The sequence below is a fragment of the Carettochelys insculpta genome, chromosome 16 (assembly GCF_033958435.1).
Source record: "Carettochelys insculpta isolate YL-2023 chromosome 16, ASM3395843v1, whole genome shotgun sequence".
Taxonomy (NCBI): Eukaryota; Metazoa; Chordata; order Testudines; family Carettochelyidae; genus Carettochelys; species Carettochelys insculpta.
In genome coordinates this window covers 1,659,691-1,683,178 of record NC_134152.1, presented here as the reverse complement: position 1 = coordinate 1,683,178, position 23,488 = coordinate 1,659,691, and the positions used below count along the sequence as shown (strand labels likewise).

General features: G+C 58.7%; 1 protein-coding gene across 4 annotated transcripts in view; it reads left to right on the top strand.

Annotated features, from left to right (window-relative positions):
* The window catches only part of LOC142021595 (ankyrin repeat and fibronectin type-III domain-containing protein 1-like), a 395,272-nt gene that overhangs the window by 320,742 nt on the left and 51,042 nt on the right, over nt 1-23,488 (top strand). For 3 of the 4 annotated variants that reach the window (XM_075010621.1, XM_075010622.1, XM_075010624.1), the window contains one exon: nt 20,097-20,225. In XM_075010621.1, the coding sequence (XP_074866722.1) occupies nt 20,097-20,225 (129 nt within the window). Of the gene's footprint in view, nt 1-645; nt 740-20,096; nt 20,226-23,488 lie in introns of those variants that run through there. The other variant, XM_075010623.1, reaches the window with a different exon arrangement.

The following is a 23,488-nucleotide window of genomic DNA, read 5'->3' as shown; positions in this document are numbered from 1 at the left end:
TTCCAGGTGGAATGGGGTTGTCAGACCAGGTTTCTGTAGGAAGCTGATGGTTCCACAGCTCAAAGGACATTAGAGCCAAGTGGTTTTGTCTCTGGAGGTGACCCAGCGATGGAAGTGGTCAAAGGCTGAGGGGAGGGGGGTGCTTTTGAACTTCCTGTGGGTTGTGCTGTGAAAACCAGGGAGCTGGCAGCTGCTCCTCCACAGGCCCTGCTGCTGAGCTGAGGGTCCCCTTTGCTTTCAACTCTCTCACTCTTTGCTTTTATTTTTTCTGAGTCCGCACAATGACTTGTTGTTATGTAAAACACCATCAAGAGTGAGCCAGACAGAGAGAGGGAGAGAGATTCTTTAGTGTCGGAATCTGAGTCACATGGGGCTGTTTTATTTCCCCCTCCGCTAATCTCGTTTCTATAGAAACAAGATTGAAAAAAAGTGGAGCTGAGAGGAGAGAACGGAGGTGATGGGCGAGGGAGATCTAGGTGGCGAATGAGGAGGAAGGGCCGGCGTGTGTGGGGGCCGGGTGCGCAGGGTAGCTGGCAGTTGCAGTGTGGGCCCAGGGACAGGCGGATGTGATTCCCACTGAGTGATGAACGGTGACCGGGCGCTCATGCACGCGCGTGCCTCGAGGGGCTGTTTGCGGGCTGGTGTGTATGTTTCAAACATTTTGTGAGATGAACTGATCCTTCCAAGAAGGGGACGCGGGAGAGGCGGAGAGGAAAGGAAGGGGCCGGAGCTTTGGCAGGTGAGTGAGCAAACGGGGACCCACCTGGAGGGCTCCGGCACCAGCAGCGTGTACCTGGTTTCGGCGTTTTTTCCCAAGTGGGGGTTCCCTGGGGGTGCAGCCTCCTGGCGCAGGGTGCCATTCCCCAGGTCGTGGAGCCAGAGACTTGTTGCAGCAAAGGCGGATAGTGGGAAGTGGGACCCAGGGCACACCACCGCTTCAGGACGCCTGCCTGGCTGACAGCCTGCCGTTCTAGGGCGTCCGGGTGAGAGGGATTTGCAGCCAGAGCCCCACGCTAGACTGACTGAGTGAGGGCTCTTTGACGGGGGCTCCTTTCGGAAGTCTGGGGAATGTTAAGCCCTTGTTCCCTGAAGGACGGTTGTGCATGTGGAAAGCTGCACCCGACGTTAATGGTCAGGTCTGGGTTTCACTCCAGTTGCATCCCTTTGGATGAGTAACCCTGGTGAGCTGAACCACTCTGGAACATAACATAACTTGTGCAGTGAGCAATGCCCTCTCCCTTCCTCCATGGCCCTGGCAGCCTGTCTCTGCGTTCCTGCCCGTGTGCACTGAGTCCTCCCAAGTCCCTGCAAAAAGCACGTGTGCCGGGGCGAGCCATTGAGAAAGCTGGCTCCCGAGGTGGTAGTCACGGCTGGAGAGCTTGGGGCAGAGGGAGGCACAGAATCATTCAGCTCTTCTGTTTCTGGAGAGTCTGGGCTGCCCAGGACCATTGCACCAGTGGTGAGCTGCCTCTCAGCACTTGGCCTGCCCCTAGGCACATGTGCCGCTTCTTGGGGGACGGTGTCGTGGGTAACTAAAGCATGAGCATACCCGCTGTCTCCTGAACCGTAACCAGTGCATGGGCACAGGGCTTGTCTCTGGCTTCTCCCTGCGCAGGGCTCAGGCGTGAGGGTTTGCTCTCTGCAATATGGGTTCTCGCTGAGTTTGGATTGCACAAATGCACGTAGTGTCTTCAGCCTGCCTACTGCCGCTGCATAGGGCTGCCTCGTGTCTGTAGTCCTTGTACAGGGTGGGTGCTGCCTACCCCAAGTCTGGTCTGGCCGTAACTGTTGGTCCAAAGCAACTGCCGCCTCTTGGCAACCTGGGCTTTGTGTAACCACAGAACAGAGGGGAGTTCTGCCTCCCTGGACCGTTGTCTATAGGCTCCCATTGCAACGAACCAGACTGCTGCTCGCGCAGGCTCCAGTGTGCCCTGTAACACTGGACATGAAACTCTGAGCTGGGTGTAAGCGCCCCACAGACCCACCTGAGACTCTCTGAAGTGACTGTGTAATCAAGCACACGACCTTCTGTCACCCGTCTACGAGTGCCTCTGCGAGCAGAGGTTAGCAGGTGTGCAGTCTGGCAGGTGGGGTGCAGCGGGGAGCTGGTGAGATGTGGTTTGGCTTTAGGCTGGAGGAAGAACAGCCGGGCAGAGCGATCGGGATCTGGTGCACACTTGCCCTTCTCGTGCGGTTTTTGGGATTTCACTCCTAACCCCTTATTTCTCGCTCTGTTGCTGGGGCAATACATGCTGGAACGCACACTGTGGCATTCGCAAAACCCTGGGCCCAGTTCACTTCTGACGGAAACGCAGTTAAGCCATGAGGGATGAATTTGGCTCACAGTGTTTTTGGTTCCAACCTAGCTTTGCCTGATGTCACTCAGCTGCCATTGCCATGGGCGAGCCAGCCGGTCAAAGGCAATTTGGAAACGTTTCACTATCGGCTTTTGAAAGGGTGAGCTGACTTTGTGCCTGGGCTTTGTGACACCTCAGCAAGATGCTGCTAGCTGAGACGCATGGCAGAACCAATGCATCCCACCCTCCCTGGGCTTCCTCTTTCACAGCCTGAGGCTCCTGCTGCCTGGAAGTGGTCCTGGGCCACTCTGTGACTGCAGAAGTGTCATCTGCTATGGTTGTAGACGAGAGATCCCGGGCTGGGGCAGAGAGGCGTTTCCTGGCTGAAGTGGTGACTCTGAAGCAGTATCATTAATGTCTTCCCTGCCTGTGCTGCACAGGAGAGGAGGCAGAGAAGGGAGCAGGGAGCTCCCAATGGCAGCCAGATCCTGGCTTTAAGCCTGAGCAGGTACTGCTCTGGGGAGCCATGCCAGGAAACCACACCAGTGAGCAAGTGTAGGAAGAATAGAAAAAAATAATCCAAGTAGGCTGGGTTGTGAGACTGTTGCTAAAGCAATAGCAGCACCAGGATCCAACCTGCAGCGTTCGTGTCTCGCCTCGGCCAGGTGGCTCCTTCTCATGTCCAGGAGCAGGCGCTGAGGCCGCTGGCATTGCTGCTGTGCCCTGATGCGCACGGAGCTGTTTTTATCTCAGAGTGTACGGGATGCCATTGAATTCCCACCCCCCACACACACAACACACCCCCACACATCGGCGTGCCTCAAGGTGATAATTCCCAGGTGCCTGTTTTCTACTGGGTTTAGATTGTTGCTGGGTTAAACTACAGGCTTTGTGAAGGGAGCGGGATCAGGGCCCGTGGTTAGGAGGGAGCAGCGGCTGCGCAGCTGATAACTCTTTCTGTGGACAGGATGAAATGTTCTGGTGTAAATGCTGAAGCAGGGCAGCGAGCGTATGTAATCTGGCTGCCAGATGGTGAGTCCTGGAAGTGCAATTGACTACGCAACACACTAGCTGCACAGCCTTCTCCCATGGACGGGAGAGGATTCGTTCCACCACTGCGGCTGATGCTTTTCCTGGTGGGTTTCTGCATGTGCTCCATTGGGCTCTCTGAGGCTAAGAGAAAATGAAGGAAGAAACTCTAGAAATTCTGGGTTCTCCTGCTGGATGGCACCTTAGGCGTCCGCTGGCGTTGGGGAGCAATCACCGGGGAAGGCGCCATTCAGCCAAGGGCTGGGTTTCTCCACTGTAGTGGGTGGGTAATGGGTGTGGCTCACTTCAGTCCCCTTTTGTTGGGCTGGGGTTGAATTCAGCTAGGACCCACCGGGCTTGCTGTGTGCGCTTCAGGCCTGCATCCAGCAGGGAGCTGCCAAGTTGTCACTCATTGCGTGGGATGTGTCGCAGGGTTGTGTTTCCAACTGGCTGTTTGAGAGGCGTTCTCAAAGGCTGGAGCAGGAACCGACTGCAGGGGCTAAGGCAGCTGGGCTGGATCACAGCAACAGCCATGTGATTTGTTCGACGTTATCTCCTGTTGTTCGATAAGTTACACTAAAGCCCGTCTCAGTTGTCCTTTAAGTATATCACACCTGCGATAGCTCTGCTGCGACCTGGCAGCCAGAGAGAGGGGGCCGGTGACTCTCAAACTGTGTTCTGTGCAGCACCGGAGCGCCTCGGCACTCTTCCCGGCGATTCCTAGAGGGCCATGGCTTGAGAAGCAAGGAACAGGCAGAGTGCCTAAGTGTGCCATGCACTGGTGGAGCTGAAGGAGGCTCCTGGTCCCCATGCCCACCCCGCTCCCAGTCGTGCTATCTCATTGGCATGTAGTGTGTGTGTGTGTGTGTGTGTGTGTGAGAGAGAGAGAGAGAGAGAGAGGGAGAGCGAGCGCACAGGCTGGAGAAAGTCCGTTTGAAGCTCCTGAATGAAGTGCGCCGCTCTGCCAGTAGGAGTTGGCTGAACTGGCACAGGCATAGGTGCTGTGCAGCATCCTGGAGAAGCTTAAGGTTAACCGTGATGCTGTGTAGAACCCCGTGGTCCATGCTGATGAGAGCAATAGGGTGGCATCGGTTTCTCCAGAGGCAGACGCTAAGTCCATTGAACAAAAAGCAGCTGTCCCTTTTGATGCCATTCCCGCACATCTAGATCTACTGTTGTTAAGCTGCTGGCAGAACGGTCGCACTGATTCCTTGTGAGATGTGTCATGCCTCAGTGTTCCTATCTGTGCATTGGGGTCATGCCACCAGCACACCTCCCAAGTGCTTGTCGGGGCTAATTCGGACCATTTGTGAAGCACCGTGGGATGAAAGTATCGGTGGTGGTGGTGGTGGTTGTGACTGTGGTGTTCTCTTCTGCTAGGGCAGGGGCCAGTCTGTTGCACTGCTGGGCAGGTTGGTTACTAGTCACCAAACAGCTGTAACAGCAACGAAGGCTGTGTCTACACATGCCCCAAACTTCGAAATGGCCATGCAAATGGCCCGTGAGCTCATGGGAATAAGGGGACTTCGAAGAAGGTGGCGTCCTTTCGAAAAGGAGCCCCGTCTGGATGTGCCACGCGGCTGCAAGGCTCATCAATTTCGAAGCGCCGCTGCCGCCCGCATGCTAATGAAGCGCTGAATATGCATTTCAGCGCTTCATTAGTAAACTTCGAAATGGCCATTTGCATGGCCATTTCGAAGTTTGGGGCACGTGTAGACGTAGCCGAAGGGTCCTGTGGCACCTTATAGACTAACAGAAGAGTTTTGAGCATGAGCTTTCGTGAGCACAGACTCACTTCATCAGATGCGCATCAGGGCATCTGATGAAGTGAGTCTGTGCTCACGAAAGCTCATGCTCAGAACTCTTCTGTTAGTCTATAAGGTGCCACAGGACCCTTCGTTGCTGTTACAGATCCAGACTAACACGGCTACCCCTCCGATACTTGACAAACAGCTGTAGTGCAAGACATTTACCACGTAGCATCTAAGCCAAGAATATCAAGGCACTTACAGACGCTGCAGTGAAGGAAGACAGTTTCTCAGTCAGTGTATTGGAGCACTTGGGGTAAAGGTTGCCAGGAAATTGGTTTTTGACTTTGATGCCCGGTCGAAGAGAGACCTGGGCAGATTTGGCTGGCACTGGTGACCAGGCTGCTATACGCCTGGTTGGTGGTGCTGTAGGAGACAGGGGTTAAGGGAGGCTGCCTAACTGACCTGGCTCTGCGGGGCTTTCAGAAGCAGCCACATGTCCCTGCACCCCCAATGGACTCAGACACCACTGGCCCTGCCCCGAATGCTGGCTCTGCAGATCCCATAGGCCAGAAACCGTGACCAATGGGAACTGCTGGGAGCGGGACCTGTGAGCGCAAGGGCAGCGTAGTCCTTGGTTGACCCAGTGCTTAAGGGCCACCGGTTCCTGGCAAGCGTTTCTGGGAGCCCTGGTAAGCACCAGCTGGGACCCCACCCTCTCAAACCCGTCCCACACCCCAACCTCCTGCCCCAGCCTGGAGTCCCATCCCGCATCCCAAGCCTCCCAGTCCTGGCCAGTCGTCCTCCTCTTTTGCATCCACGTGCCAAATACATTTTGTTACGTGGACGTGGGCCTGCGTGGAGGAGCACCACCAATACGACCACAGAACAAGGTGGCTGGGGGCACTCTGCTCGCTGGCGGGGCAGCGTTTGAATGTCTCCCGAGCGGCCCCACAAGCGCACAGCTGACAGGCAGCGCTGACTCTGGCCCCGCTCAGAGCCTGTACCATCTCCTGCACACCGCACCTCTTGCCCCCCAGCCTGGACCCCCCTCTAGCATTCTGACCCCTTCATTTCTGGCCCCTCCTAGATCCACACCCCCACTCGGAGCCCCTCACTCCAATACCCTGCACCAGCCTGGTGAAAGTAGGGAGGATGGGGGAGGCATGAGGGGTAGGGCCTCAGAGAAGGGGCGGGCGTGGGCAGGGCTGTGGAGTTCGGTTTTGCATGAGTAGGAAGTTGGTAACCTTGCTTCGGGGCTTCCTTTCAGAGCAATGAAAGAGCAACCTGCTGTCACCCCGCACATTCTAGTCCACAGGTCCCAAGGCCAGGCAGGACCGTCGGGAGGGAGGGAGGGAGGCGGCCGGCCAGCGCCTCGGGGCCGCCTGAGAGCCCTCGCCCCGCTGCAGTCAGAGTGTGGTGACTGGACTGAGGGGGTAGCCCCGTCTTGGACGCAGCCGATGCTTGTTGCATTCACTTGCCTTGGGTTGTGCATTTCCAGGGATGGGATACAGCAACCGCCTGATTTATCTGCATACAGTCACAGTGTAGCAGGTATGATTCATCCCCTCACTGCAGTACAGTTTATATAAACCAGTACGGTATAAATAGCCAGATAATATTGTAACAGGCTCCTTGGTTTCTAATTGAAAAAATCCATCAGAACTCTCAGCCTCATGCAGGAGGCCGGCATTTGGGTTAGTGAGTTGTGGAAGAGACATCTCTGTAGGACGGCAATAGCCCACGGAGAGAAGGGAGTGGTGGCACGTCTGGGTCAGGAGAGACAGGCCCACCCAGGAGCTCAGCTGAGCCTCATTCTGCCTTCCCATAGGCCCTGGAAATGGCTGTGCTGATGAACATTTCAGGTGATGCTGAACGGGGCAGGATGATCAGCATTAGTGAGGAAGCAGGCCTGGCACAGGAAAGGTGGACACCTGGACAGGGCCCTGAACTGAATCTCAAGAGACCTCCATTCACGTTCTGGCTCAGGCACAGGTTTCCTGGGTGACTGAGAGCCAGTCGTTTAGTAGGTTGACGTGTTTTAAGGCCTCCTAAGCTGGGCCGTAGAATTCCGCCTCATTCCCCCTGTATTGAGCCCAATAACTTGCATTTAGCTAAAGGCAGCTGGTCACAATTCAAAGGCTTCAAGAGTTGGAAAACTGACTCTTTCCCTTGGTAGTTTGTTCCGATGGCTAATCATCCTCACTATTAATAATTTGTGCCTTCTTGCCAGCACAAATTCCGTGTCTGGCTTTCACTTCCAGTCGCTTGGCTCTGCTCGGGCCTCAGTTCTTCTTCGTCTGAAAAGTGGGTGCAAGGGCCCGCTTCTGACATTCTGAGGCCCTGAGCTATGGGCTGTCCCATACAAAGCTATTTTGTTATTTTCACAGAAAGGACGCTGGCTAGCTAAACACGAAAGCTTTATGTTGTCACAGGAAAATAAGAGCGCGTGTGCAATTTTTTAATACCATGAATAAGGAAAATTATTACTTCTTTGCATATAAATAAGTGAAAATAATGTTTCATTAAATTGGTCAGGACAATACAAAGTTTATCCAAACTCTCTATAAAATATATTTGCAAATGTTTATTCTGATTTAATCTTTGCTACCAAACAGTGACTTGTTGGGATTTGGCTTTTGCCACCATGAAAGTAGAATGAATTTTCCTGAACTTGACCGAAGGAAGACACAGATTTACGCCCCTCAAGCGCCACTTGACTCAAGTCCATCCCCTGCAGAGTCAGTTGTGTGAAGCAGACGAGTGTGCGCATGAGCAGACACACCTGTACGAATGCTCAGATCAGAAGAGAAGAGTGAAAGCAGCACTAGAGAAAGCGAAAACACCTAGTCCCAGTCAAGGTTTTACAGGTAGCAGCTGGCCAGCAAAGCTCTGCCTTAGGAGGCTGATCGCACGCTCACTTGTAGAACTACTAATGTTACGGGTGCAATAATTGTTTGTTTGCTTTTGTTTGTTTTCTCAGCCTTGGCACAATGGGTGAAGGCCACGGGTAGGGTAAGGGTGTTTGTCCAGCCGGATGTGTACACTTCTGTCAGATTTGAAGAAAAACATCTGTCGTTAGAGAGAATCTTCTTTTTCCCACATCTCCCTTATTTATCAACCAATTTTCATTAAAGTTTGAAATGGAGTCAGTTTTTTAGTGGCCCCTCATATGGGAAGGCCCTAAATTGGACCTGAGTTAGCTTGTGTCTTAATCTGGCACTGGTGGGTTCAGAAGAGCCCTAGCTGTCAGGGGGTTGTCATGGGTGGCCGGGAGGGGAGGCTGTGGGTCCCTCCAGGCAGCTGTGGCCCTACTCACACGCTGCCCCGACCGCTGCTTTGGCTGTGCTGCTGGGCTCCGGGTGTAAGGGGGCCACAAGGCCTGCCTTCCCAGGGTTGCCTGCATGTGCTCTGGGACTGGCGGGGGGTGACTGTGAGCACCAGGCAGCCTGGGGCAGGGGGGCCAGTGTCTGCGACGGGGGCTCTGGGTTCTTGGGGGCATGGAAGGGGCAGACCCTCAGGTGAAAGGGTGGGGCTGGGAGCTGGCTCACACACTGCCCGTGGGTGTTGTGAGCATACAGTTCCTTATCGGTTGTGTGAGTTCATAGGCTCCATAAATATCTAGCTAGGTCGATCGCCCAAAGGGATCTTATGAAGCGCAAACAGGCTCCAACAAACGGCTGGCCAGGGGGCTGGCCAGGGACACAGAGCTCTGCTGTGAGGGTGAAAGTGACCTGGGGCCAGGAGTGACCGTGAGTTACGGTGTGTTTGCAAAGCCGCCCGGCAGCTGAAGAGGCTTGTGCCAGTTGGGGCCACGGAGGTAGAGGCCTCAGGCCGCCTTCCAGCCCCATGGCTGTGGCCAGTGCCGAGGGGGTGGCAGTCACTGCTGGGCACTAGCAGTGCCCTAACTGGGGAAGTCCTCGGTCGGCCCGGAGTGGGGAGTGACTGGAGAGAGGAGATTTTAGGAGCTGTGCATGTTGCAGCCCAGGCCAGTGCGGTGATGTCGGGGACAGCGAGCACCGAAGTGTGCAAGCAGCAGGAAGGAGTGTACTTCCGGGCAGGGTCCCGGGTGCAATTCCTAGGCGGAATGAGATGAAATTAAAAACGCAATGCAGGCTTATCATCAGGCCCTTCCAGGCAGTGCCACGTGTTGGACTGTACAGTAAATCCTCTCTGGTGGGGAATGGCGCAAGACCCATTGCTTGAGATCGCTTAAAAGCAGACAGCAAAAGGCACTGGGAAGTACTGTGTAAGGCAGGCCTGGGGAACCTACCGGATCCGGCCTGCAGCCTGCCTCGATCCAGCATGCGAGGCTCAGGCCTTCTCCCCGTCCTGCTGCGGCGGAGCCCTGAGCCTCACGGGCTGGATCGGGGCAGGCCAGGGCAGGAGTGCGCATCCAGGCTCTGCATGGTGAGGACAGGAGTCAGCTATGGGAACTGCCACTGCCCCCGCCAGTGCAAGGAACTGCTCACCCGGAGGCTTTTCCCCCACTGCTCCCATCGGCGGGAATCAGAGCCAATGGGAGCTGCGAGGGGCTGGTGCCTGTGAGGGGCTGGTGCAGGGAGCGGAGCCACTTGTGTCCCTTGGGGTACTGGACAAGTAGGCACCCATCCCACTCACGCCCAGACCCTGCATCCCCATCCTGCTCCTGCACCCCACCTCCCACCCCATCCAGGTGCTGCATCCCCACCCCAGCCTGGTCCTGCACCCCACCTCCCACCCCAGCCTGGTCCTGCATCCCCACCCCAGCCTGGTCCTGCACCCAAGATGCTGCACCCCCATCTTGCTCCCTGACAGCCCCCTCCTGCACACTGAACCTCTCATTTTTGGTCCACACAAACTGCTAGCCCTGGGCCTCCAGAAGAATTAATCCAGCCTGGAGAATGCCCGAACCTCTGCCCGCCCCCGCTCCCCAGAGGGTCCTGAGTGTGAGGGCAGTGAGGTGTCTCAGGGAGGGCTTTTTCTTCTCACTTGTGTGTGGCCCCAACCCATTGTTCTCAACCCAGGAACACGCTCCCTCTCCCCCCCGCCAGTGTAAGGGTCCCTCCTGGGCTGGCAGACATGGGCTAGAAGGTGATCTCCAGGGGCTTTCCTGAGCGGTGCTTGTTTGGGCCCAGTCCCCGCAGCTGATGATGTTTCCGGGTAGGTGCTTAAAGTCTTCAACCCCTGTTGACTGCAGGAGGGGCTGCGGCTGCTCAGTACCACGCCGCCTCTCAGAGGATCGAGTGCTCTGTCAGCAGAGGATGCTGAGGACAGCTGGGAGAGGAGGCGAGGGCGGGTGCTACAGGATAGCAGCTCCTCATGGGACTCCGGGGCGGCAGGCAGCAGAACAGAACAGGGTGCGATGCAGCACAGTTACCAGGCAGATGCATCAGCTTTACCCCAGGTGTGAGTGTGACACAAACCTTCCAGTTCTGACGGTCATCACAACTTCTACGTCCACGTTCCCTCTTTCCCTGCCCGAGCCCTGAACACGGAAATCGCCTGAGAGATGAGAGGTCACTTCACCAAGCCGCAGCTGATTGAAATGTTACTCATTACAATGTGAGCTTTGACACGGGATCAAAGGAGCGGGTTGAATGATAGCGCGGGTGGTTGTGCGCTGCGTTCTGTTAGACAGGCTTAATGAGATGCTTCGCTAATTCCTAATGCGACGCCTTCTCCCCAGCATCTCCTTCTGCTCTGAGACCAAGCTTTATTTTTAAAAGACAAACTCCCCCTCCTTACATCAAAGCAAATGATTTTTTGAAAAGGTAAAGAGTGACCCCAGAAGGTCTGACTGTCTCTTTCCCAGTGGTGATATTTACAGAGGTGTTTTTCCCATCCAAAAAAAAACAAAACCATCTCCTCCCTGTCCCAAGCAACAGCAATTTGTAAGCTAAAAATAAATCAATAACCCGAGTTAATGCATTGAAGGTGTCTGTGGTTGAGACATATCTTGAAAAAACACTTGCCATTCACAATCTGCTGCGTTATTGTACAAGAGAGAGTGAGGCAGGGAGCTCCCATTTCAGAGAAGTACCTTTTGTTGAGAAATATGTTGAGTTAAAACAAATGTAGGTGCACCAACTTGTGAGCAGGTTAGAGAGGTGAGGTGTGCGTGTGGGGCTGAGATCTTCTATTGGAGCAACTTCTGGGAGCGAGGGAAAAGCTTCCAAGCCACAGCGAGCTCTGCGTCAGGGCTGGGAAAGACACGCAGAGGGTCACAGCAAAAGGCCGGGTGCCATGGCACTGGGAGTCCCTTTCTGAGACCTGCTGCAGGGCTCAGGGTGGCCTGACAGCTTCTCTCTTCCACCCACTCGTGCTGGCCCAATAAAAGCTATTAGCACCCGCTGTGCCTCTCCTGTACCCTGGGCTGAGAGCTCCAGCTGCAGCACACACACACGTGAACAGGTCGGAGTCTGTTCCTTTGCTGGGTGAATCTGTGCGGCTGGTTGTCATTTGGACGTGGCAGATAGCCAGGACCTCTGTCCCAAGCAGGTCACACTCTGCACCCAGACTTCCCACCCGCCCTGGGTCTTCTGCATGAGCTGTGTGTCCTCAGTTCCTTCTTGTCCCCTTCCCTGCTCTCCCCGCACACAGTGCAGAGGAAGAGGGAAGTGGGGAAGAACCTGTGAACAGCAAGGCTGGGACAGGACGTTGCATCTCTTTGCTGCAGCCTTGTTGTTAGAGGGGGAGACGCCGCCTTGGAGAAGTAGGGTGGCTCAGCAGATTGGCTGCTGGCCTGGGAGTCAGGCAGCATGTGCTCTGCTTTCAGCTCTCCCACTAAGCTTGGGCTGGTCTCCTGACTGCTGCACCCCACGTGTCCTGTCTTTGCTGTGTCTGGTTAGACTGCAGGTTCACTAGGGCAGGGACCGACTTGTGCAACGTGAGTCTTTAAGTGCTAACGATGAAGCAGTACATGTCAGGGGTTGAAATGCCCAGCACTGGTGCTTAGTGCTCCGTTTACAAGCAGGAGGGTGGAGGCTTCAGCTGTGATGCTGGGACTTGGCCATGCAGGCTTAACCTGGGGTGCGACAGCCCACCTGGGTCTCTTCTGCCTCACGCTTCGTCAGTGCTCAGCAGCATGTAACTAACAAAAGTTCCCCAGGACAGACTCAGCGCTGAGCTGCACCTCTGCAGCCCCATGCTCCGCACGTTTGGCCCCCATCTGTACTGATGCGGCTCCGGGGAAGGCAGTGGAGGGGCACTTGGGGAACCAGGCTGAAGTTTGAGAAAGCTGTTACTGTTGTGCAAGCAGAACTAGACAGCAGAGCCCTTTTTCCGGGGGGGGGCTGGCAGGTGGGGAAAGCAGCAAATCCCCAAGCCTGAGTCACAGCAGCAGAGGCTGTGTGCGGGCAGAGCCAGTGGGTTTGGTGCTGCCATCTGGGGATAGTCAAGGATTTAAAACGAAGCAGAGAGGGAAAAGCTCAGACTGGCAGTGGGACCCCTCTGGGAACCCTGCTGAGGCCGCTCCTGACGTGCCCTGTGACCCCGTGAGCGTGGAGATTGCGTGGTGCGAAGTTGGCCATTCTGCGTCAGTGCCCCAGGCTGGGTTTCTGGTTCTCTCTGCCTAGGCGTGTTTAGGGAGCTGAGCCTTGGAGCCAGGTGGAGTTCCCAGAGCCTGCATTGTAGCTCAGGAGACACAGTAGTGTCACGGAGTCAGGACATCCCGGGGGCTGAGGAACAGACTGGAGAGGATGCAGGGGGTCCTGGCGCTGGGGGATCCCGGGGGCTGTCAGGTAGCAGAGGGGACATGGGGGTCCTGGCACTGGGGGATCCGGGGGGCTGTAGCAGAGTGGAGGGGATGCAGGGGGTCCTGGCGCTGGGGGATCCCAGGGGCTGTCAGGTAGCAGAGGGGATGCAGGGGGTCCTGGTGCTGGGGGATCCCGGGGGCTGTCAGGTAGCAGAGGGGACATGGGGGTCCTGGCACTGGGGGATCCGGGGGGCTGTAGCAGAGTGGAGGGGATGCAGGGGGTCCTGGCGCTGGGGGATCCCAGGGGCTGTCAGGTAGCAGAGGGGATGCAGGGGGTCCTGGCGCTGGGGGATCCCGGGGGCTGTCAGGTAGCAGAGGGGACATGGGGGTCCTGGCGCTGGGGGATCCGGGGGCCTGTAGCAGAGTGGAGGGGACGCAGGGGGTCCTGGCGCTGGGGGATCCCAGGGGCTGTCAGGTAGCAGAGGGGACGCAGGGGGTCCTGGTGCTGGGGGATCCCAGGGGCTGTCAGCTAGCAGAGGGGACGCAGGGGGTCCTGGCGCTGGGGGATCCCAGGGGCTGTCAGGTAGCAGCGGGGACATGGGGGTCCTGGTGCTGGGGGATCCCGGGGGCTGTCAGGTAGCAGAGGGGATGCAGGGGGTCCTGGTGCTGGGGGATCCCGGGGGCTGTCAGGTAGCAGAGGGGACGCAGGGGGTCCTGGTGCTGGGGGATCCCAGGGGCTGTCAGCTAGCAGAGGGGACGCAGGGGGTCCTGGCGCTGGGGGATCCCAGGGGCTGTCAGGTAGCAGCGGGGACATGGTCGTCCTGGTGCTGGGGGATCCCGGGGGCTGTCAGGTAGCAGAGGGGATGCAGGGGGTCCTGGTGCTGGGGGATCCCGGGGGCTGTCAGGTAGCAGAGGGGACGCAGGGGGTCCTGGTGCTGGGGGATCCGGGGGGGCTGTAGCAGAGTGGAGGGGATGCAGGGGGTCCTGGCGCTGGGGGATCCGGGGGGCTGTCAGGTAGCAGAGGGGACGCAGGGGGTCCTGGCGCCGAGGGATCCCGGGGGCTGTCAGGTAGCAGAGGGGAGGCAGGGGTCCTGGCGCTGGGGGATCCGGGGGGCTGTAGCAGAGTGGAGGGGATGCAGGGGGTCCTGGCGCCGAGGGATCCCGGGGGCTGTCAGGTAGCAGAGGGGAGGCAGGGGTCCTGGCGCTGGGGGATCCGGGGGGCTGTAGCAGAGTGGAGGGGATGCAGGGGGTCCTGGTGCTGAGGGATCCCGGGGGCTGTCAGGTAGCAGAGGGGAGGCAGGGGTCCTGGCGCTGGGGGATCCGGGGGGCTGTAGCAGAGTGGAGGGGATGCAGGGGGTCCTGGTGCTGAGGGATCCTGAGGGCTGTCAGGTAGCAGAGGGGACGCAGGGGTCCTGGCGCTGGGGGATCCGGGGGACTGTAGCAGAGTGGAGGGGACGCAGGGGGTCCTGGTGCTGGGGGATCCCAGGGGCTGTCAGGTAGCAGAGGGGACGCAGGGGGTCCTGGCACTGGGGGATCCCAGGGGCTGTCAGGTAGCAGAGGGGACGCAGGGGGTCCTGGCACTGGGGGATCCCAGGGGCTGTCAGGTAGCAGCGGGGACATGGGGGTCCTGGTGCTGGGGGATCCTGGGGGCTGTAGCAGAGTGGAGGGGATGCAGGGGGTCCTGGCGCTGGGGGATCCGGGGGGCTGTAGCAGAGTGGAGGGGATGCAGGGGGTCCTGGTGCTGGGGGATCCGGGGGGCTGTAGCAGAGTGGAGGGGATGCAGGGGGTCCTGGTGCTGGGGGATCCGGGGGGCTGTAGCAGAGTGGAGGGGATGCAGGGGGTCCTGGTGCTGGGGGATCCCGGGGGCTGTAGCAGAGTGGAGGGGATGCAGGGGGTCCTGGTGCTGGGGGATCCGGGGGGCTGTAGCAGAGTGGAGGGGATGCAGGGGGTCCTGGCGCTGGGGGATCCCAGGGGCTGTCAGGTAGCAGCGGGGACATGGGGGTCCTGGTGCTGGGGGATCCCGGGGGCTGTAGCAGAGTGGAGGGGATGCAGGGGGTCCTGGTGCTGGGGGATCCCAGGGGCTGTCAGGTAGCAGAGGGGACGCAGGGGGTCCTGGCACTGGGGGATCCCAGGGGCTGTCAGGTAGCAGCGGGGACATGGGGGTCCTGGTGCTGGGGGATCCGGGGGGCTGTAGCAGAGTGGAGGGGACGCAGGGGGTCCTGGCGCTGAGGGATCCCGGGGGCTGTCAGGTAGCAGAGGGGACGCAGGGGTCCTGGCGCTGGGGGATCCCAGGGGCTGTCAGGTAGCAGCGGGGACATGGGGGTCCTGGTGCTGGGGGATCCGGGGGGCTGTAGCAGAGTGGAGGGGATGCAGGGGGTCCTGGCGCTGGGGGATCCGGGGGGCTGTAGCAGAGTGGAGGGGATGCAGGGGGTCCTGGCGCTGGGGGATCCGGGGGGCTGTAGCAGAGTGGAGGGGATGCAGGGGGTCCTGGCGCTGGGGGATCCGGGGGGCTGTAGCAGAGTGGAGGGGATGCAGGGGGTCCTGGCGCTGGGGGATCCGGGGGGCTGTAGCAGAGTGGAGGGGATGCAGGGGGTCCTGGCGCTGGGGGATCCGGGGGCTGTAGCAGAGTGGAGGGGATGCAGGGGTTCCTGGCGCTGGGGGATCCGGGGGGCTGTAGCAGAGTGGAGGGGATGCAGGGGGTCCTGGCGCTGGTGGCAGAGGGATGCGGGGTGTCTGGGAGCTGGGAATTCCCAGGGGCTGTGCTGTAGCAGGCACATCTCAGAGGAGCTGGTCTCTAAAATGGCTGGGCGGCGACAGCCCCAGCTTGCACTTTCCATCCACGTGGAGGAGGGACGTGGCTGGTGTTGACAGGTTCAGCCCTTGACCCTACAGGCTGACACACGTACTATTCGCTATTCGGGAACGTCTCCCCCACGGACTTACTTCCAGATCAGCACCCCCGCCCCCGGTGAACACTGCATGGCTGTTTCCAGTCCCAGGCTGGGATGTGCCCGGCTCTGGGCTCTCTGTAGGTGGGAGGGCGGTTGTGGCAGAGGTGGCATATGTGCCTTTCCTGTCTGCTGGTGTGGCTCTCTGCAGGCGCTGCTGAGCACTGAGCATCTAGCAGCAGTGAGACAGGCAGCACTGGGGGAGAGCAGCCAGTGCTCAGTCATCCCTTTGCCACCCTGGGACCTGCTCAGCCCAGAGCAGCCAGTGCTCAGTCATCCCTTTGCCACCCTGGGACCTGCTCAGCCCAGAGCAGCCAGCTTCCTTCCCTTTGCCACCCTGGGACCTGCTCAGCCCAGAGCAGCCAGCTTCCTTCCCTTTGCCACCCTGGGACCTGCTCAGCCCAGAGCAGCCAGCTGCCATCCCTTTGCCACCCTGGGACCTGCTCAGCCCAGAGCAGCCAGCTGCCATCCCTTTGCCACCCTGGGACCTGCTCAGCCCAGAGCAGCCAGCTTCCTTCCCTTTGCCACCCTTAGACCTGCTCAGCCCAGAGCAGCCAGCTTCCTTCCCTTTGCCACCCTGGGACCTGCTCAGCCCAGAGCAGCCAGCTTCCTTCCCTTTGCCACCCTGGGACCTGCTCAGCCCAGAGCAGCCAGCTTCCTTCCCTTTGCCACCCTGGGACCTGCTCAGCCCAGAGCAGCCAGCTTCCTTCCCTTTGCCACCCTGGGACCTGCTCAGCCCAGAGCAGCCAGCTGCCATCCCTTTGCCACCCTGGGACCTGCTCAGCCCAGAGCAGCCAGCTTCCTTCCCTTTGCCACCCTTAGACCTGCTCAGCCCAGAGCAGCCAGCTGCCATCCCTTTGCCATCCTGGGACCTGCTCAGCCCAGAGCAGCCAGCTGCCATCCCTTTGCCATCCTGGGACCTGCTCAGCCCAGAGCAGCCAGCTTCCATCCCTTTGCCACCCTTAGACCTGCTCAGCCCAGAGCAGCCAGCTGCCATCCCTTTGCCACCCTTAGACCTGCTCAGCCCAGAGCAGCCAGCTGCCTTCCCTTTGCCATCCTGGGACCTGCTCAGCTCAGAGCAGCCAGCTTCCTTCCCTTTGCCACCCTTAGACCTGCTCAGCCCAGAGCAGCCAGCTTCCTTCCCTTTGCCACCCTTAGACCTGCTCAGCCCAGAGCAGCCAGCTTCCTTCCCTTTGCCACCCTGGGACCTGCTCAGCCCAGAGCAGCCAGCTGCCATCCCTTTGCCACCCTGGGACCTGCTCAGCCCAGAGCAGCCAGCTGCCATCCCTTTGCCACCCTGGGACCTGCTCAGCCCAGAGCAGCCAGCTTCCATCCCTTTGCCACCCTGGGACCTGCTCAGCCCAGAGCAGCCAGCTTCCTTCCCTTTGCCACCCTGGGACCTGCTCAGCCCAGAGCAGCCAGCTTCCTTCCCTTTGCCACCCTTAGACCTGCTCAGCCCAGAGCAGCCAGCTTCCTTCCCTTTGCCACCCTTAGACCTGCTCAGCCCAGAGCAGCCAGCTTCCTTCCCTTTGCCACCCTTAGACCTGCTCAGCCCAGAGCAGCCAGCTTCCTTCCCTTTGCCGCCCTGGGACCTGCTCAGCCCAGAGCAGCCAGCTTCCTTCCCTTTGCCACCCTGGGACCTGCTCAGCCCAGAGCAGCCAGCTTCCTTCCCTTTGCCACCCTGGGACCTGCTCAGCCCAGAGCAGCCAGCTTCCTTCCCTTTGCCACCCTTAGACCTGCTCAGCCCAGAGCAGCCAGCTGCCATCCCTTTGCCACCCTGGGACCTGCTCAGCCCAGAGCAGCCAGCTTCCTTCCCTTTGCCACCCTGGGACCTGCTCAGCCCAGAGCAGCCAGCTTCCATCCCTTTGCCACCCTGGGACCTGCTCAGCCCAGAGCAGCCAGCTTCCTTCCCTTTGCCACCCTGGGACCTGCTCAGCCCAGAGCAGCCAGCTGCCATCCCTTTGCCGCCCTGGGACCTGCTCAGCCCAGAGCAGCCAGCTTCCTTCCCTTTGCCACCCTGGGACCTGCTCAGCCCAGAGCAGCCAGCTGCCATCCCTTTGCCACCCCTGGGACCTGCTCAGCCCAGAGCAGCCAGCTGCCATCCCTTTGCCGCCCTGGGACCTGCTCAGCCCAGAGCAGCCAGCTTCCATCCCTTTGCCACCCTGGGACCTGCTCAGCCCAGAGCAGCCAGCTTCCTTCCCTTTGCCACCCTTAGACCTGCTCAGCCCAGAGCAGCCAGCTTCCTTCCCTTTGCCACCCTGGGACCTGCTCAGCCCAGAGCAGCCAGCTTCCATCCCTTTGCCACCCTGGGACCTGCTCAGCCCAGAGCAGCCAGCTTCCTTCCCTTTGCCACCCTGGGACCTGCTCAGCCCAGAGCAGCCAGCTTCCTTCCCTTTGCCATCCTGGGACCTGCTCAGCCCAGAGCAGCCAGCTTCCTTCCCTTTGCCACCCTGGGACCTGCTCAGCCCAGAGCAGCCAGCTTCCTTCCCTTTGCCACCCTGGGACCTGCTCAGCCCAGAGCAGCCAGCTTCCTTCCCTTTGCCACCCTGGGACCTGCTCAGCCCAGAGCAGCCAGCTTCCATCCCTTTGCCACCCTTAGACCTGCTCAGCCCAGAGCAGCCAGCTTCCATCCCTTTGCCACCCTTAGACCTGCTCAGCCCAGAGCAGCCAGCTTCCATCCCTTTGCCATCCTGGGACCTGCTCAGCCCAGAGCAGCCAGCTGCCATCCCTTTGCCACCCTGGGACCTGCTCAGCCCAGAGCAGCCAGCTTCCTTCCCTTTGCCATCCTGGGACCTGCTCAGCCCAGAGCAGCCAGCTTCCTTCCCTTTGCCACCCTGGGACCTGCTCAGCCCAGAGCAGCCAGCTTCCTTCCCTTTGCCACCCTGGGACCTGCTCAGCCCAGAGCAGCCAGCTTCCATCCCTTTGCCACCCTTAGACCTGCTCAGCCCAGAGCAGCCAGCTTCCTTCCCTTTGCCACCCTTAGACCTGCTCAGCCCAGAGCAGCCAGCTTCCTTCCCTTTGCCACCCTTAGACCTGCTCAGCCCAGAGCAGCCAGCTTCCATCCCTTTGCCACCCTTAGACCTGCTCAGCCCAGAGCAGCCAGCTTCCTTCCCTTTGCCACCCTGGGACCTGCTCAGCCCAGAGCAGCCAGCTTCCTTCCCTTTGCCACCCTGGGACCTGCTCAGCCCAGAGCAGCCAGCTGCCATCCCTTTGCCACCCTGGGACCTGCTCAGCCCAGAGCAGCCAGCTTCCATCCCTTTGCCACCCTGGGACCTGCTCAGCCCAGAGCAGCCAGCTTCCTTCCCTTTGCCACCCTGGGACCTGCTCAGCCCAGAGCAGCCAGCTGCCATCCCTTTGCCACCCTGGGACCTGCTCAGCCCAGAGCAGCCAGCTTCCATCCCTTTGCCACCCTGGGACCTGCTCAGCCCAGAGCAGCCAGCTTCCTTCCCTTTGCCACCCTGGGACCTGCTCAGCCCAGAGCAGCCAGCTTCCTTCCCTTTGCCACCCTGGGACCTGCTCAGCCCAGAGCAGCCAGCTTCCTTCCCTTTGCCACCCTGGGACCTGCTCAGCCCAGAGCAGCCAGCTTCCTTCCCTTTGCCACCCTGGGACCTGCTCAGCCCAGAGCAGCCAGCTTCCTTCCCTTTGCCACCCTGGGACCTGCTCAGCCCAGAGCAGCCAGCTTCCTTCCCTTTGCCACCCTGGGACCTGCTCAGCCCAGAGCAGCCAGCTTCCTTCCCTTTGCCACCCTGGGACCTGCTCAGCCCAGAGCAGCCAGCTTCCATCCCTTTGCCATCCTGGGACCTCTCCAGACGGACACTGGAGCAAAACATTGGCTCTGCGCAGAGTCCTTTCTGCCTGAGCAGGAAGCTGCAGGGGGTGCTGCACTGGGACCTCCTGCTGTCAGGGCTGCAGCCTGTCAGTGGTGAGAAGGATTTCTCTGCTGCTGAGCTGCAGTCACTCTCCAGCTAAGGGTGCATCTTGCTCACCGTGCTCTTGCACTCTGATTTAGCTACGCTCCTGCTGCTGCAGACGGGGCTCAGTAACACATCCTCTTACTTTGCTGTTGTATTGCAAACTCTGCCTGCTCTCCCCTCTTGGGTAGGGACTGGAGGAACAGCTCTTACTCTCGGCAGGTGTCCAGGTAGGTAGTGCCATGCCTGATGCTGTGGATCCAAGACCTGCTCCTCCATGATCCCTGGGCACTGCTGTTGGCATTGGTAGGGCTGGGTGGGTGCCAGCGAGAGGATTTGTCCTGCTAAATCAATTCTAGAGCTCTTGCTGCTCCATACCACTGCTCTGAGCCTCCTGCTTCTTCACCCCTGCCTCCTGTGAGCATCTCTCTTCACCCTGGCCCCTGAGGTGCGCAGGGAAGTTAATGCCTGTCCTTTCCCCCTCCCAGGTCGGAGAACAGCCTCTCTAAGTTTGCCCACCGCTTGTCAGTTAAGCAGAAGCAGGAGAAGAGGAGGAGAGCTGAGCATGCCTCAGCCGAGCTGCCTGCCTTCCGTCCCTGGGCTCTGAGCATTGAATGGTAAGAGCTGCTGGGCTGGGCGGAGAGGACAGCAGCTTTGCGCCCCATCCCTCAGCTTCCTGCTGGGATCACCGCAAAGCTGGGAGCTCGTTGGGCTTGTCTGGCCGCCCCGCAGACGCTGTTGTCTGTTAGCACTGAGCCATCTTGGGGCGTTCGGGGGGGTGCGCTACCCATTCACACCCTGCCCGTCACTGGACGAGACGCCTCCCCATCCACCCCCCACAGAGAGGCACTGGCAGCTCTGGTCTGGGGTGCCTCTGCTCTCCCAGCAGTGCCGGGCCGCTCCCTGGGATCTCAGGCTCCTCCCCAGTGATGCGAGGCCGAGGGGCGCCCTGGCTGGCCGTTCCAGAGCGTGAGGTGGGCTGACGTGCCCCCCTGCCGAGACCCTGTCCAGTGTCAGGCAGAGGGGATTCACCCATCATAGGTCTGCTCAGTCCTAGCACGGGAGCCAGAGTGACCCCCCGGCTCCTCCCACTGCCAGGCATACCCCACCCCAGCGGGCCCCTGTAGCGTGTCAGGCAGAGACAACCCCCTGCAGGCCTTTGTAGCGTGTCAGGTACGCACACACACACACACACACACACACACCCACCCCTTGCAGCATATCAGGCAGACACTTACCCCCGCCCCTAAGGATGCTCCCACAAACCTATCTAGCATGTCAGGCAGAGACGACCCCAAGCCCACAGGCCCCTGTAGCGTGTCGGGCAGAGACTAGCCCAGTAGCATGGGAGGCAAAGGTTGACCACAGGGGTTAAGGGCCGTAGCACAGAGAACTGCTGGTCCTTCCCAGGATGGGCCACAGAGCAGGACAGGGTCGATTAAAGGTGCCGGAGGAAGCTGGTTCCCTGCCCATGTGGGGAGAGGGAGCTTGCGGGGCTAGAACGAGTTTGGGGAAGCCTGGCAAGGTCAGGAGCCAGCCCTGCGTCCCGGCCTGTCTACGAGTCTCTCTCCTGTGCGGGGGGAGGCCGCCGGTGAGTGCCAGCTACGTGGGGCGGGTACAGCTTCAGCAAGAACTTTTCGTTAACGGTGAGTGAATAAACCACCTCCGCAGTGTTATTGCAAACCAAGGGATCCAGGCTGCAGCACCGAGTCCTCCAGCGGGAGCGAAAGAGAAGCCAAGACACCAGGCCAGGCAGTGCTCCCCTCGTGTGCACAGCCTCTCGACCCCTGTGCATTCAGACACCCTCTGCGGGTGGAACAGGAAGCTGAAGGCACATGCCCATGGCTTCCACGCCTCGGTTCTGCATGCGGGGTCGGTCCAGCCTCCTTCCCCAGCTGTCAGGGGATCAGTACATCTGGCACCTTGTCAGCCAGCCCACGTACCTCAGGCCTATAAACTGGAGCGGGCTGCGCTTGTGGGAGGCAGGGTTGTCTGATGGTTAGAGCACGGTACGGGGTGTCTGGAGTCCTGGGATCTATTCCTAGCTCTGTCACGGGCTTGCTCTGGGTAAGTGACTTCACGGTGCCTCGTTTCCCCCTCTGCAAAAGGAGGCTCAGGATCCTTGCCTCCCTCTGCAAAGTGCTTTGGGATCTTTGGGTGAGACATGTTCGGTCTGTTCAAAGTGGTGGTATTGTGGGGGTCTCTAGGTGTGATGCCCCTGACCCTGAGACTCGTGTGCAGTGCTTGAGCTAAGCTGTCAGTTTTATTCCCAGACTGCAGCCCCAGCCTGAGATTGAAATAACTTGTCCCCGGTTTGTGTGTCTTGATGAGAGAGTCTTGGGGCCAGTCATTGCTCAGTGCTCTCAGCGTGCAGGAAAGGTTTTCTCTAGAGGGGAATTGGGCCTTTTTTGAAAAAAAAGAAATCCTGGGCTGGATACAGACAATCAGAACTTTAAAAAAAATCCTTCAAAATGTCAGGGAGGTCAAGTCTCTTCTCCCCTGCTTTTGCCGGCACTCTCTGGGCCATTTATTCTAAGCCCTAAGTCCTTACCAGAAGAAGAGAGGGAGCTGAACAATTAGGCATCAACATTAAATATTAACAAAACTCAAAGAGTTTTCAACAACCTAACTAACAATACCTGCTCCTCCCAGTGGCTCCTCCTTCTCTCTCTCAGCTCTTCGGATGTCATCATTCCAGCAGTCCTGCAACCACTGTGCAATCTTCCAAACTAGAACAGCCCTGAACTTCTTATGAATAAACCAAAAAAACAACCCCCCAAAGCAGCCCAGCCATTCTTTTTCCATCGCAGAGAAGCAAACAAGGGAGAAGCCCAATTCCCACCACCACCTTTGCTGGTCACTTTAACCGTTTAATTCTTACCAAGTTTCTGTTTTAGCTCTGGAGCGTATTTCGGTTTCAGCTGTCAGTGCTGGGGTGGAGAGGGAAGCCAGCTGTCTCATGTTTGTTTGCAAAGCACTTTCTGCAAAGATATCCCGGTAGCAATAATACATGATAATATTTCACGGGGTTTTGTGAGGGAGCCTGGAAATAAACCCTTAATGAGGACTTCAGGAAGAACTGGGCAAAGGCAGCCACTTTGGAGACCATGGATAGATGCTCTGTGGCTCAGCATGAGAATGTTTCTAATGTCATTCCACCTGTCAGGGGTGAGAGTAGCTGCTTGGAACCTCACTTGAGTGTACCCATCATCCTCCAGTCACCTTTGCATCCAAGAGTTTGTGACACCTGCGGCTCTCGTACACCTTCCTCCCTGCAGAGGTGTGCCGAGACCACTTCTTCTCCACCCACCGTGTCAGACCCCAGAGATCAGGCATGGCCTCACTCCCAGCCTTGCCAGAGCAAAGCGGTGGCAGCAGTCGGTAGCACCCGGCAAGCCGTTTCTCAGTAGGGGAGGCCACGCCAGGGAGGCTGTGGGAGAGCACTAACTCCATGTGTACAGGTGTAGCTAGTGGTTCCCCTTCTTGTTCTTCCAGGCCTCTAGGCTGAGGTCCTTTGTCTTCCTGCGGCACCCGTCCTCAGGCATCACAACCAGGCACTTTCCTTCTTCCTCTTCTTTTTGCAAGGCTCACGTTCACAAGTGTTCCATCGAGCAGTGTGACCAATGGGACCTGCCTGTCATTGGGGCGGGGGAAGGATTGTGTTGGGGCAGCTCCCAAATGAAAATACATGGAAAGTCCAAACACCAGCAAATTGTTTGGGGTGAAACAAAACATCTAAACAGAGTGGGTCGTGGTTTGAATCAAACTAAAGGAGGTTTCAAAACAAAGTCATTTTGAACCAAAAATTTAAAATATTTCATTTAGAAAAATGCCAAAAGAACATTTGGATTTTTCTTTCAAAGTCCTGGAGTGCTTGGGG